The following is a 13,091-nucleotide window of genomic DNA, read 5'->3' as shown; positions in this document are numbered from 1 at the left end:
AATGGGCGTTTAAAAAAAAAAAAAAGACTACAGGATCAACTCAGTGCATTGATTACTGATAACTACAGTAAGGCTGCTTGTCTTTAGAGAGCCTTCAGCAATGTGTTCTGCTCCCTTTTATTCCTTACTAGCTTAGTGTTCAGAGTGCTGAGAACTTCACAAGTTAAAAAGCTTTATTTTTGTAGCAATAGTGCCTTACTCCAAGACTGATTTCAGTAGTTGCTTAGCAACAACTGAAGCATAGGTTACATGGATAATATATTTAGCCTTTTTACAAAAAAAATTGTGTTTTTAAAATCAACCAGATTTACCTCAGATACCTTCAAAATGTAATCTCACGCAGTACTTTGTGACGTTGATCAACACTCCAATGTATGTGTAAATGTGTTTGAGGCCTGAAACTGAAATTATTTTTATGTGTTTTCACTCATTACTTTAAATATCACACTGAAAACAGAAAAGAACGTTTCATTTGTGGGAATATTAAGACAAATGTAAAGTTAAAGAGTACTGGAATATACAGTACATCCCTTAAAATAATATTGCTGTCAAAAAACCCACATGTCTAACCTTAACTGTTTAGAGTAGGTACTGTATTTAAACAAACAGATGCTCGGTGGACCCAAAGGCTATGAAATCTTGTGGGTGTTTGAATAAGAGTCATACTTTTCCTCCTCCTCGCAGTCCTGTAGCTGCTGAGCGATCTGCCTCATCTGTTCCTTGCGGACGTAGTCCCGGACTCTATACATGGCAGCATCGCGGCAAAGCTCCCGGAGATCACTGCCTGAGTAACCCTCTGTCTTCTCAGCTATCTCCTTTAGATTAATGGCATTGCTCAGCTGAGTAGACAAACAGGACAGCAATGTGAGACAAATTTAAAGAATTAATCTGTGTGTTCATGGGGGTTCTGATTTATTTTCATGTGATTTGATGGTGAAAATACAGGTGTGAAATAGTCTCTGGGAATGACAAAAAGCTGACTTGAATAAAAAGAAGTCACATCTTACATTTTCTCCTGCTAAGATCAGCCTCAGGATGTCCTGTCTTTGTCTTGTGTTCTGCAAAGACAGAAGGACAGTGGATCTTCAAAGCATATTAATGTGCAACCTATGAATCAAAAAAGAAGGCATGTAACGATTAGCAACTAATCTCCAGATCAAATACTTTCTAATGATTAGACACTGCCTAAGTGCCATTACAACTGCCTGAACATGTTATACATAAATAATAGGTTTAAATACATGTACTGCTATAAGATATAATTGTACTCATTTACTGTTTTCTCCTGCATCAACAGCTTTCATATATTTACAGTACTGTGCAAACGTTTTAGGCAGGTATGAAAAAAATGCTTTAAACTAAGAATGCTTTCAAAAATGGAAGTGTTAATAATTTATTTTCATCAATTAACAAAATGCAGTGAATGAACATAAGAGGAATCTAAATCAAATCAATAATTGGTGTGACCACACTTTGCCTTCAAGACAGCATCAATCCTTCTCGGTTCACTTGTGCAGTTTTTGAAGGAACTCGACTTGTAGATTGGTACAAACAGCTTGGAGAACTAACCACAGATCTTCTGTGGATGTAGGCTTCCTCAAATCCTTCTTTCTCTTCATGTAATGCCAGACACACTCAATGATGTTGAGATCACTTCCACGACTTCTTGTTCTTCTTTACACTGAAGATAGTTCTAAATGACCATGGCTTTATGTTTGGGGTCGCAGAATAAATGTGGGGCCAATCATACGCCACCCTGATGGTATTGCATGATGGATAAGTATCTGCTTGTATTTTTCAGCATTGAGGACACCATTAATCCTGACCAAATCTTCAACTCCATTGCAGAAATGCAGCCATAAACTTAGAAGGAACCTCCACCATTAGGCTAACAAACTGCCTTCTGCTACAGTCAAATATTTCAAATTTTGACTCATTAGCCCCTGCTGCCATTTTTTGTGCACCCCAGTTTCTATGTTTTTTTCCACAGTTGAATTGATTGGCCTTGTTTCCATGTCAGAGGTACAGCTTTTTGGCTACAACTCTTCCATGAAGACCACTTCTGGCCAGACTTCTCCAGACAGTATATGGGTGTACCTGGGTCCCACTGGTTTCTGCCAGTTCTGAGCTGATGTCACTGCTGGACATCTTTGGATTTCAAAGAGAAATAAGCTTGATGCGTTTTTCATCTGCTGCACTAGGTTTCCTCGGCGGACCACTGCGTCTACGAACCTTAACATTGCCCAACTTTTTGCAAGTGTACCTATAAGAATTGATGCTTGTTTGGTCGGCAAAGGGTAGTAACTAGAGATGTTCCGGTATTGCCTCTGATACTGCCTAAAACGCTGGTATCGGGAAGTACCAGAGTTTATGCACCGATCCGCTACCATGTAATAAAGCCCTAAAGAAAATCTATATTAAAGTAGTTTATTTATGTTCTTTTTCCATTATGACTGACTGTCAAACTGAATATTAAAAGAAAATTCAGTGCCGGGTTTTTTTTTGTGTTTGTTCATGTTTCACAAAAAGTTTAACCTGAGCCAGAACGACAACAAAGACAGAAATCATATCACAACCATACAGGGATAGTAGTATACACCTGTTAAAACATAATGAAATATTTGACCCACTGGTATTGGATCAGTACTCGGTATCGGCCGACATGCAAGTTCAGATATTGGAATCGGTTTTGGAAAGCAAAAAAATGGTATCGGACTATCTCTATTAGTAACACCAAATATTGATGTGATTTAGATTTTTCTTTTGTTTGCTCACTTTGCATTTTGTAAATTGATAAAACTAAACAATCATTTATATTTTTGAAAGCATTCTTAGTTTACAGCATTTTTTCACGCCTGCTTAAGACTTTTGCACAGTACTGTATATCTGACATGATTAGGTGTGTTCATTGTACTGTATTAAAATATATCAATTTACTCTGCATAAAACTGCCCCAAACATTTGACAGTAAATTTGACATAGTGTATAAATCAATGTGTATTAATTTACTTTTCATAGAGGACAACTGTTTGCGCTAGTGTTTCTGAGGCCCAACATGCTGCCAGGGAGCAAATCCAATGGAGAGTGCTCATTGAAGCCTTATGTCCCATAGAGGATGAAGAGGAGTAAGTAAGTAATGTGTGTACACATCTTACCGGCAGGCCAACATGAAAAGTGGTAGGCATCCTGCGCAGGATGGCTGGATCAACATCCTGTGGCCTGTTTGTGGCTCCCATCACCATCACCTATAATCATAAGAATCACAGTGTGAATACATTATGCCGTCAAAACCACCTGTTGCATTAACTCTTCAAACACAGCACAGGCACCATGTGGAACAGGTATTATATCCTGAATGCAATGTAGGTTTAGATTTAGTAAGATTTAAGCGTCTTTAAAATAAACAGTTTTGGGTAGGATTTCTCTTGTCATTGGAAAAGTGGGACTTAATCTGGGATGTACTTAATCTGGTATGTACTAGGGGTTGCACAGACTAGATCAACTTTATTCTTCCACAATTACGTTTTGATCTTAAAGTCGACTGGTCTAGGTCAAAATCCACGCTCATTTTCACGCTCAACTTTATGTAAAAACCACAAAACATTTTGGTGATAAGGATATATTGGAGCTAAGGACAAGGAGAGCTGCCTGTAGCTGTTTGGATTTCTACTACGCTAAAGGACGTTTGTGGTCAACTTTGTGTAAAGACACGCAGGAGCTACTGTGCGTGCTAATGCTAACGTTACAGGCTGTCCAGCATTAGATCACTGGATTATCGCACGGAGCCCAACGTAGGAGGTATGACTTGCATACATTTAAATTCCGTGCACAAATAACAAAGCAAACAAGGACGGATAATAGACTTTGCACTAAATTTTTTTTACGGCAAACTTTTTGATTGACTCACTGCAGCGTTGGACATAATTACCGAGACTGGTGTGCGTAAAGTTACAGCTGATAAACCAAGCAGCGTGAGTAGCATCAGAGCCTGCCTACAGAAAGCCTGTTCACTACCTATTAAGACCCATTGCACTGAATTTGGTTGCAGTTCCACCCGAGTTCCACTGGGGTCATTGCGGGCGAGTGCAAAATAAATGGGAGTCTATGGAGCTAGATGGCTAAATGTATCTCTTTTGCCTGATTGTCATTGAGAAATCTCAGATTTAATTTAGTTTTTGCAAATTCAAAAAGGTTTCTGGGTCGAAAGTTTAATGAACGAGTACTTGTGTCCTTTGATTTCTTACAGGTTGAGTCGTTGTTGCCCATAACATGCTAGCATTCTGCTAATGAATGTTGATTGGTCAGTGAAGTACTGATTACGACAAGAAATCCCACTTGATGGCATCCAAAGCGTGCGCGTGTGTAAATATTTCGGCACTGTATTTAAAACATTAGCAAACCAAAACTCTTTTTAGCATGTGTATTGACAGGGAGAGCCTAACCTGTCGGCTGTGTTGTCATTGCCTTAAAAGAAAAAAAGGAATTGACAGAGCTTGCCATAAAGCAGTATCTCTGGCCGTACGATGTGTATGACCTCAATAAGATTTTAAAAGACTTTTTTAACAAAAAACTGACTTTAAAAAAATCTAACACTCAGCAGTGTATATTTTCTTTGCCTCCCCTTTCTGCAACATTCAAATTAGACATTTAGACACATTTAGACATTCTCTGGTGGCGTGTTAAAGCACAAACCGAAGAACAGGTAGTTCAGCTCACTGCAAAAGTGCTTGTTGATTAATTGGACATGTTGCTAAATGCTACAAGTAAAATAATCACTACAAGGGTTGATATTAAAGGGTAATAAGATACAGATGAAGAATGCAAATCATTCTCTCCTCCTGTGATTTTATTAGGCTAATCGACTAATAATCGATTACATCACATCAGAGTTGACTTTTTTTTTAAGTCATGCAACCCCTAGTATGTATATAACAGTATAGGAATGAGCTTTGGCTGTGTTACCTGGGTGGTTGAGGAAGTATCCAGGCCATCCCACAGGCTCATGAACTGGGCCTTCATCATGGCTGTTGCCTCATGGTCCAGGCTGGAACGGTTCCTCAGGAATGACTCTAACAAACAAGAGACAAAGAGCAAAAACAAGGATGAAGACCGCATTTACCCAAAACTCATCTGCTCCTTGATATAGCATAGTATCGTGATGTATAGTGACAATACTGTATCGATAGACAGACAAACAGTATTACACTTTTATTATATAAAATTGCACATGGAAATTTAGCATTTTTGGTACTAGAATGATAAAAGCAATTGGGGTTTGCAGTGTCAGGCTTTGAAACTTGTTCTACACTGATAGAGGAGACATAATGATTAGACAGTCTGTTAAAGTGCTGAATATGCTTTGAGGAGCTGTAAACCTATAAAAAGAAAGGTTTCCAATGCTGCTTTAGTTGCTTTTCCAGCCTGACAAAAATACAAGGAAACCCTTGATTTTTTTGTTGGTATGAAAACTGTAAAAACATCATAACAATTTGAGTATCAGCTGTTTGAAATAATTTATGCTTGAGTAAAGATAAAGCTGAATCACATCTAACAGTGTAATAAACCTATGCATTTTCAAACTCACCCATCTCATCAATGAAGATGATACAGGGCTGGATTTTGACAGCCAATGAGAAGACAGCAGCAGTCAGCTTCTGTGATTCGCCGTACCACATGTCGGTCAGTGTGGATGCCTGAAGGTTGATAAACTTGCAGCCCGAGGCTTTGGCTGTCGCCTTGGCGATCATGGTCTTCCCACATCCCGGAGGACCAAACAATAAAACACCTACAAGGACATAATATTAATTACTGTTTCTTTCAACCTCCTGTTATGTTTTTGTTTGAAATACTAAAATTAGTACTAAACAAAGTAGACTTCCAGCATATATTAAATCACATGGGTATGTTTTTAAAATACAACCTGTTTGAGCAAAACAATACATTTTACATGATGTGACAGTTTATATACCTTATTACATATTGGGACTCATATCAACTATTCCTGGCAACTGTGAGGAGATATTATGCCTATCCTTGATCTTCTCCTTTAACACACGTACAGATGGAAAATTCCACACTTGCTGCATACTTTTAAAAAGGTTACATGATCTAAACAAAGACTGGAGACTAGGAGTGGAACTGGATCCTGGCACATAGCTCTAAATGGAGGCATAATACACCAAATGACTTTCTAACAATAATGAGAAAGAGAATGGCTAATAAAAAAACTGATGGGGTTCATAACAAATTCTAAAATATGTAGTTTGTCAAAGTCATGAATCATAAAACCCAGTTAGCTTGCCATTAATGCATTTCAACTCAAATGATTAGAATTTGTGAAAGAAAGTGCAGTCAGAAATTGTAACAGCGACTTGGTTGACATTATTTTTTTATTTTTTAAGAAATAAATATGGCCTGTGAGGTTAAAAGGCTAACTTTCTTCAGCAATTTTCAGTTTCATACTGAGTTTACAGCGTTGCTCCTGATACAAAAGTTGCTCACATCTTTAAAGCAGCAGCTATTGGATACTTATAAATCACTGGGACAATGCATTCTTAGTAGATCTAAAGAAGCAGGGTGACCTTGAACATACAGAAAACGTAACCAAGTAGACTTGATGGTGTTCCTCAAGTCTGTGCTTTGACCTCAATTCAGCATAGCATATATTTCACTACAAAGCATACTAAAGGCAAAAGAAAAACCTGAAATAAGTAAGACATTTAGCTGGCCTTAGTACAGGTCTGGGGTCTTATTTATAAACGTGGCGTACGCACAAAACGGGGCTGAAAATGTGCGTACGCCACTTCCCACGCAAAGGTTGTGATTTATAAAAAACAAACTTGATGGGAGAATGTACAGTCCTCCACGTAAACTCTGACCCATGCGTACGCACATTTTGGAGACAATGGGAATTGGCGACGCAGATGGTGAGGTGGTGAACTAATGTCTGACCGCAGAAAGTAAATGTGGGAATAATGATTACGCTTAATATTTTCAAATATTGATGCTTCACACATGCTTTTTTCTCTCCATATTATCCATGTTATCATGAAGATAAATCCAGCGGTGTTATTTGAGCTTGTACTGAGTGATAATTGTTCCATAAACACGTTGTAAAATCCAACCCAAATCTTAAATCAAAATTCGTTCTTAATATTTAATTGGCACTGTCTCACCATCACATTGTCCGTTACAGAGCACAGGACGATGAGATGACCTGACTCCATGGAATACATGATAGCATCAAATACCCTACCATTAGAGAAACACAGTGTAAATAACTAAACGTCTGTGCATATATAATCACATGTCAAAGTCTGAACATATAGCCGTTAAGCTCTCGCGCAATTGTTAAACTTAATGTCCTCGTTATCCGTCCAAACTTTAATATTGTCACTTGTACACTTTCGTCTTCAAATTTTGTCACTGGGTGGGGGATCTAGCTGATATTATGCTTTTGGCAAGGTGTCACACATTGTTGTAACAAAAATACTGCAGTGACCCGACCCAACCCAAACCATCCCTTGTTACAGCTCCTATTCAATCATGAAAAGTGTACTATTATTCTAAAGACCACATCTCAAGTGTTTTGTTAGAAGTGTGTACTGAGTTGAAATAACGATAAATGAAAAAAAAACTCTCTTCCCCAAAACTGAAAATTTGGTAAAATAATTTAATAGTTGACCTAATGTGGATGAAAACTCCTTAAAATTAAAGTTGAACAAAAATGTGTCATTGTCCACATACTTTCAAGAAGCACTGAAGATTTAATAATGCCAGCCATCAATGTGTAGTTTCCAATCCATTAATACATGACTCACAATTACTTTAAGAAATGCATCTTATTTTATCCTATAATGTCAGCATGAACCTTAAAGATTATGAGTATAATTTGACCATTATATATCTGATTAGATGAAATTCTGCGGTACCTTTAGGAGGCTGAAAGAGTTTGGATCCAGCCAAAAGGTGTCTTTTCTGAAAGGGCAGGATGACTGTGTCTTGCAGCTCATTGATAATCTCATCCAGACCTGCTATATCTCTCCAGGACACCTGCAAGAGGGCAGATTATAATGAAGTGCAATGATAAAAAGGGTAGAAATGTCTCAACACTTGATAATCTCAATGTCATGGACAAGAATTACAGCCCTTTACCTTCATAGTTTGAGGATCAACTAGATGAACTGCAATGTTCATCTCGTACTCTGTTAGTTTGACGCCCTCAATGCCAATCCTCTTCATCAGTTGTTCTGCCTGTAGAAAGGAGACAACTCAGCTGAAGACACAAAACGATGGTGTGCAAAACGCTGCTCCAGTCATTCTTTTCATTTCTTGATCATATCTATTACACTGACAGCAGAGACCTCGGACAAATGTCCACCTTGTTCTTTCATAATATAAATGTAATGTGCTTCTTAGTTTTGTTTAGTTTAATATGTTCAATATACCCTTTTCTTGGCTTGGTTTTTCTGTTTGGAGGTAGGGTCCATAGCATCTACAACCCATTTGATGCTGTAGTAGGTTGCTGCGCCAAAGATGGTCAACCTCAACAACATGCCCACCACTTCATTCCTGGACAACGGCCGCATCAGGGCCTCTTTGGGAAGATCCTTAAGCAGCATCTCTGCTAGCTGATGTCAGTCCATTAGCTGGGTAAAAAAATGTGTAACAGAGAACATTAGTTTCATAATTGATCATAATTACAACAGCTAGAAACAGATGAAAATAGGGGCAAGGTTGCGCTACTTTGTATGTGTATGTGCCGCGGAATGTATGTTTTAACTGGCTACACCTGATGGGCACACACGGCGTACATTTCTGTAATTAAATGGCAATATTGCAAGTGTAAATCCCATATTACCCATGCTCCTGCTGACCATCAAAATGCACCGTGAATGGCAATGGGTAGGTTAAACCAAATCATTAAATTTACATTTGTTTAACATACCATGCTCCTTGCTGGATCAGATTTAAGCCGAATTGCTGCATGACCCGGGGTGATTAGCCATTAATGGTTAGGCATATTTTTGAGGTAATACAATAATAATAGAAGAAGAAGAAGAAAGGGTGCAAGAACCTAAACATTTTTGGCGTCAGATAAACGTTTTCCCAGAGGGATTTATGGTTCAAGAGTTCTCCCAATCAGAAGCTAACCCGTATGTCACTTGGCAACAATATTTGCTACTAACGCTGAGGTCGTTTATCCTTACATACCAACTCAATGTCGCTATTTTACAGTATGGTTCACTACAGAGGAAAAAATCCTATTAATTTGTTAGTTAGCATCTCGAGGAGAGCTAAAGCTAACGGACATAGCTAGCTAGACTATACAGTCTTTGCTAACGAATCTGAAACTAGTAAGCACCAAACAGTCATTTTAGCATTGTAAAATGTTTGTATAAAGGGCTGAGTACATTTTTCTCACATTCTGTTTGCTGTCACACATGTAACTTCCCTTGTCAGATATAATACAAAAGAGTCATACTTACTAAAGAACAGCTAAATGCTACTGAATAACGCTGAAAACACTGGCATTTAAGGTGCATTACTTTTTGTAACTCGGGTAGGAACAAACACTTCAGTTCCGTGATTTGTTTCAACCCACCCAGCCACAGTCAGCCACTGGAGGGCAATGATTGCACACAGATAATTCACATCAGCACCACGGACAGCATCTCCATTACTACGGCAGGTACTGTAGAAGTGGATGGTGCGCAGAATTTAGACTGGCAACCATTTATTGTTTACTGGTGTTTAAATGTACATGTGGTATTGCACCTTTGAGGGACAACAACAGAAAGAAAATCAGTAGGGAATTTTTTCATATTCATTTATTAATTTATGTAATCAATAATATGTATCATAAAAACACTTATTTTAAAATTTGTTAATATGTATCTGTAGAGCATTCTGGTGAATGATTATGTTCACGCTCGGTATGGACACTATGAGACACTGTACCAAGACCCACCCTTCAATCATTACTATTGACCAGGTGTCCATGCTTACACAAGGTAACATAACCCCATTTGTTCAGGCCCTATCCCCTGGCTAATCCGCCCAATCTGTTGTAGCCTGACCAGGCTCCTCTCCTTAACCTGTCTCTCTTAATTGCTCTCTTTTCTCTCTTTCCATTTGTGTGCTTTCTGTCCCAGAAATGCTTGTTACTAACCTAGCTCTGGGGAGCTTATTCCCCTGAGTACTTGTGGTTTTGTTGCCTAGCAAGTTTCCTTGGATTAGGTTGGCACCAAAATTATGATTGCAGCTGTCACTGTGGTCCTGCTGCACACCCTGCTATGCCCTGTGACACCCTGCTACGCTCTGCGGTGCCCTGCTATGTTCTGATATGTCTGACTGAAACCAATTGAATCAAGTAATGAGTTGAAAGAAATACTAAGGCTATCGCTATATCGTATATTAAAATCACCTACGATAGGTCCTTTGTCTGATTTGAGGACTACACCTGATAAAAACTTGGAGAATTCAGATTAAAATTCAGAATATGTACCTGGATCTTGGTAAATAACAACAAATATAATTGCCTGTAATGTTTTCCAAGATGAGTGTTGAAGATTAAGAAACATGCTTTCAAATGAGTTATAATTTAGTTTAGGTTTAGGATTAATTAACAAGTTTGAATCAAAAGATGGCTGCAACTCTGCAACCCTAATTAGAACCAGGCTTTCCCCAGAACGTCCTCCAGTTATCTACGTAGCCCAAATCATTAGCTGGGCACCACCTTGACAACCAGCGGTGGAAGGATGACAGGGGGCTGTACATGCGCTAATTAGGTTTGACAGGTGTCCAGAGAAAACTACATTCCGTCCAACATTGTCTTTGCATTAGCATATGACTCAACATTAATTTCTGCCTCAAACTCATTAAGCCTTGTCTCCAAAGCAGTGAATATACTACATTCATCATATATACCGTCATCACTAAAAGAGGCAGAGGATTAGCTAAACATTTAACACACAGAGCAAGAGAAAGCAGGAGAGGGACTTAAACCCAGTTGAAATACTGAGCTGCTTAGGCCTGGTGGTAGTTGGCTGCTCCTGGGCCTGGTGGTAGATGGCTGCTCCTGTAACTCAGGCCTGGTGGTAGATGTCGCGCCGGGCCTGGTGGTAGATGGCTGCTCCTGGGCCTGGTGGTAGTTGACTGCTGTCCGGGCCTGGTGGTAGATGGCTGCTCCTGTAACTCAGGCCTGGTGGTAGATGGCGGCTCATGGGCTGGTGGTAGATGGGGCTCATGGGCCTGGTGGTAGATGGCGGGTCCTGGGCCTGGTGTAGATGGTGGCTCCTGGGCGCTGTAGCTGGCTGCTCCTGTAACCGGCCTGGTGGTAGATGGCGGCTCCGGGCTGGTGGTAGATGGCGGCTCTGGGCCTTTGGTAGATGGCTGCCCTGGGCCTGGTGGTAGATGGTGGCTCCTGGCCTGCTGGTAGCTGGCTGCTCCTGTAACTCAGGCCTGGTGGTAGATGGCGGTCCCGGGCTGGGTGGTGTCGTGCTGTCTGGGCCTGGTGGTAGATGGCGGCTCCTGGGCTGGTGGTAGATGCGGGCTCCGGGCTGGTGGTAGATGGTGGCTCCTGGGCCTGCGGTAGCTGGCTGCTCCTGGGCCTGGTGGTAGGTGGTGCTCGGTGGCCTGGTGGTAGATGGTGGCTCCTGGGCTGGGTAGCTGGCTGCTCCTGTAACTCAGGCCTGGTGGTAGATGGCGGCTCGGGCCTGGTGGTAGATGGTGGCTCCTGGGCCTGCTGGTAGCTGGCTGCTCCTGTAAATCAGACCTGGTGGTAGATGGCGGCTCCTGGGCCTGGTGGTAGATGGTGCTCCTGGGCGCTGGTAGCTGGCTGCTCCTGAACTCAGGCCTGGTGGTAGATGGTGGCTCCTGGGCTGGTGGAGATGGCTGCTCCTTGGCTGCTGGTAGGGCTGCTCCTGTAACTCAGGCCTGGTGGTAGATGGCGGCTCCCGGGCTGGTGGTAGATGGCGGCTCCCGGGCCGGTGGTAGATGGGGCTCCTGGGCTGGTGTGTGATGGCGGCTCCGGGCTGGTGGAGATGGCTGCTCTGGGCCGCTGGTGTGGTGTCCTGTAACTCAGGCCTGGTGGTAGATGGCGGCTCCTGGGCCTGATGGTAGATGGCAGCTCCTGGGCCTGGTGGTAGATGGCTGCTCGGCCCTGCTGGTAGATGGCGGCTCCTGGCTGGTGGTAGATGGTGGCTCCTGGGCCTGCTGGTAGATAGCTGCTCCTGTAACTCAGGCCTGGTGGTAGATGGCGGCTCCTGGGCCTGGTGGTAGATGGCGGCTCCTGGGCCTGGTGGTAGATGGCTGCTCCTGGGCCTGCTGGTAGCTGGCTGCTCCTGTAACTCAGGCCTGGTGGTAGATGGCGGCTCCTGGGTCTGGTGGTAGATGGCAGCTCCTGGGCCTGGTGGTAGATGGCTGCTCCTGGCCCTGCTGGTAGATGGCGGCTCCTGGGCCTGGTGGTAGATGGTGGCTCCTGGGCCTGCTGGTAGCTAGCTGCTCCTGTAACTCAGGCCTGGTGGTAGATGGCGGCTCCTGGGCCTGCTGGTAGCTGGCTGCTCCTGGGCCTGCTGGTAGATGGCGGCTCCTGGGCCTGCTGGTAGATGGCGGCTCCTGTAACTCAGGCCTGGTGGTATGGGTGACGTCACACATGTTCTGTCCATTAATAATATAAAGTAGCCTGTTACTCTGACTGTGTAAGTTCAATATGGTTTCTGGAAGTTGAAATAAAATAAACATAACCAACTTGGATTCAAAGTAAGGACCTCTTTTTTGCCCATTATGCCACAATGTGTAATAAACTACAACTTTTTGGTAGACTACAGTTCATGCAAATGTAACCAAGTCTGGTATTTTGCTGTTTATTTTCTTTTTTCCAAATGACGCATCTTTCCTGAGAGTAAGGTTAAGGTGTACGTTTTGAAAGTTTGTTTTTTTGTTTGAATCACAAATGGAAATAACGAGAAAACCACCTTTTTTCGTTTGTCGTTTTAAACCAAAAACGTTTTGGTTCCTGAATTCAAAAAACAACTAAACCAAATTCAAATTCATTGTACTTGTTTTCGGTTTGCAAAAAGTTCAGAAGA

General features: G+C 41.6%; 2 protein-coding genes across 2 annotated transcripts in view; both read right to left on the bottom strand.

Moving 5' to 3' along the window:
- atad1a (ATPase family AAA domain containing 1a) overlaps positions 1-9,590 on the bottom strand; it is a 10,384-nt gene extending 794 nt beyond the window's left edge. Inside the window, exons 1-9 of the mRNA XM_032516276.1 lie at positions 9,489-9,590; positions 8,448-8,648; positions 8,155-8,253; positions 7,932-8,052; positions 5,585-5,785; positions 4,963-5,069; positions 3,156-3,245; positions 1,008-1,058; positions 667-839 (exon numbers count right to left, since the gene is read on the bottom strand). Coding sequence (XP_032372167.1) covers positions 667-839; positions 1,008-1,058; positions 3,156-3,245; positions 4,963-5,069; positions 5,585-5,785; positions 7,932-8,052; positions 8,155-8,253; positions 8,448-8,621 — 1,016 coding nt within the window. The 5' untranslated portion in view covers positions 8,622-8,648; positions 9,489-9,590. The remainder of the gene's footprint in view (positions 1-666; positions 840-1,007; positions 1,059-3,155; positions 3,246-4,962; positions 5,070-5,584; positions 5,786-7,931; positions 8,053-8,154; positions 8,254-8,447; positions 8,649-9,488) is intronic.
- Positions 9,591-11,087: 1,497 nt separating this feature from the next.
- On the bottom strand, positions 11,088-12,657 carry LOC116689385 (extensin-like). The gene is made up of 3 exons (XM_032515916.1): positions 12,358-12,657; positions 11,694-12,266; positions 11,088-11,612 (listed from the first exon to the last, which is right to left on the bottom strand). The coding sequence occupies exons 1-3, from the start codon at positions 12,655-12,657 to the stop codon at positions 11,088-11,090; spliced, it is 1,398 nt and encodes a 465-aa protein (XP_032371807.1).
- Positions 12,658-13,091: the final 434 nt, after the last annotated feature.

Source organism: Etheostoma spectabile, chromosome 5 (genome assembly GCF_008692095.1).
Source record: "Etheostoma spectabile isolate EspeVRDwgs_2016 chromosome 5, UIUC_Espe_1.0, whole genome shotgun sequence".
NCBI classification, from domain to species: Eukaryota; Metazoa; Chordata; class Actinopteri; order Perciformes; family Percidae; genus Etheostoma; species Etheostoma spectabile.
The sequence above is the reverse complement of the archived record's forward strand: the minus strand, read 5'-3'. Positions and strand labels throughout refer to the sequence as shown.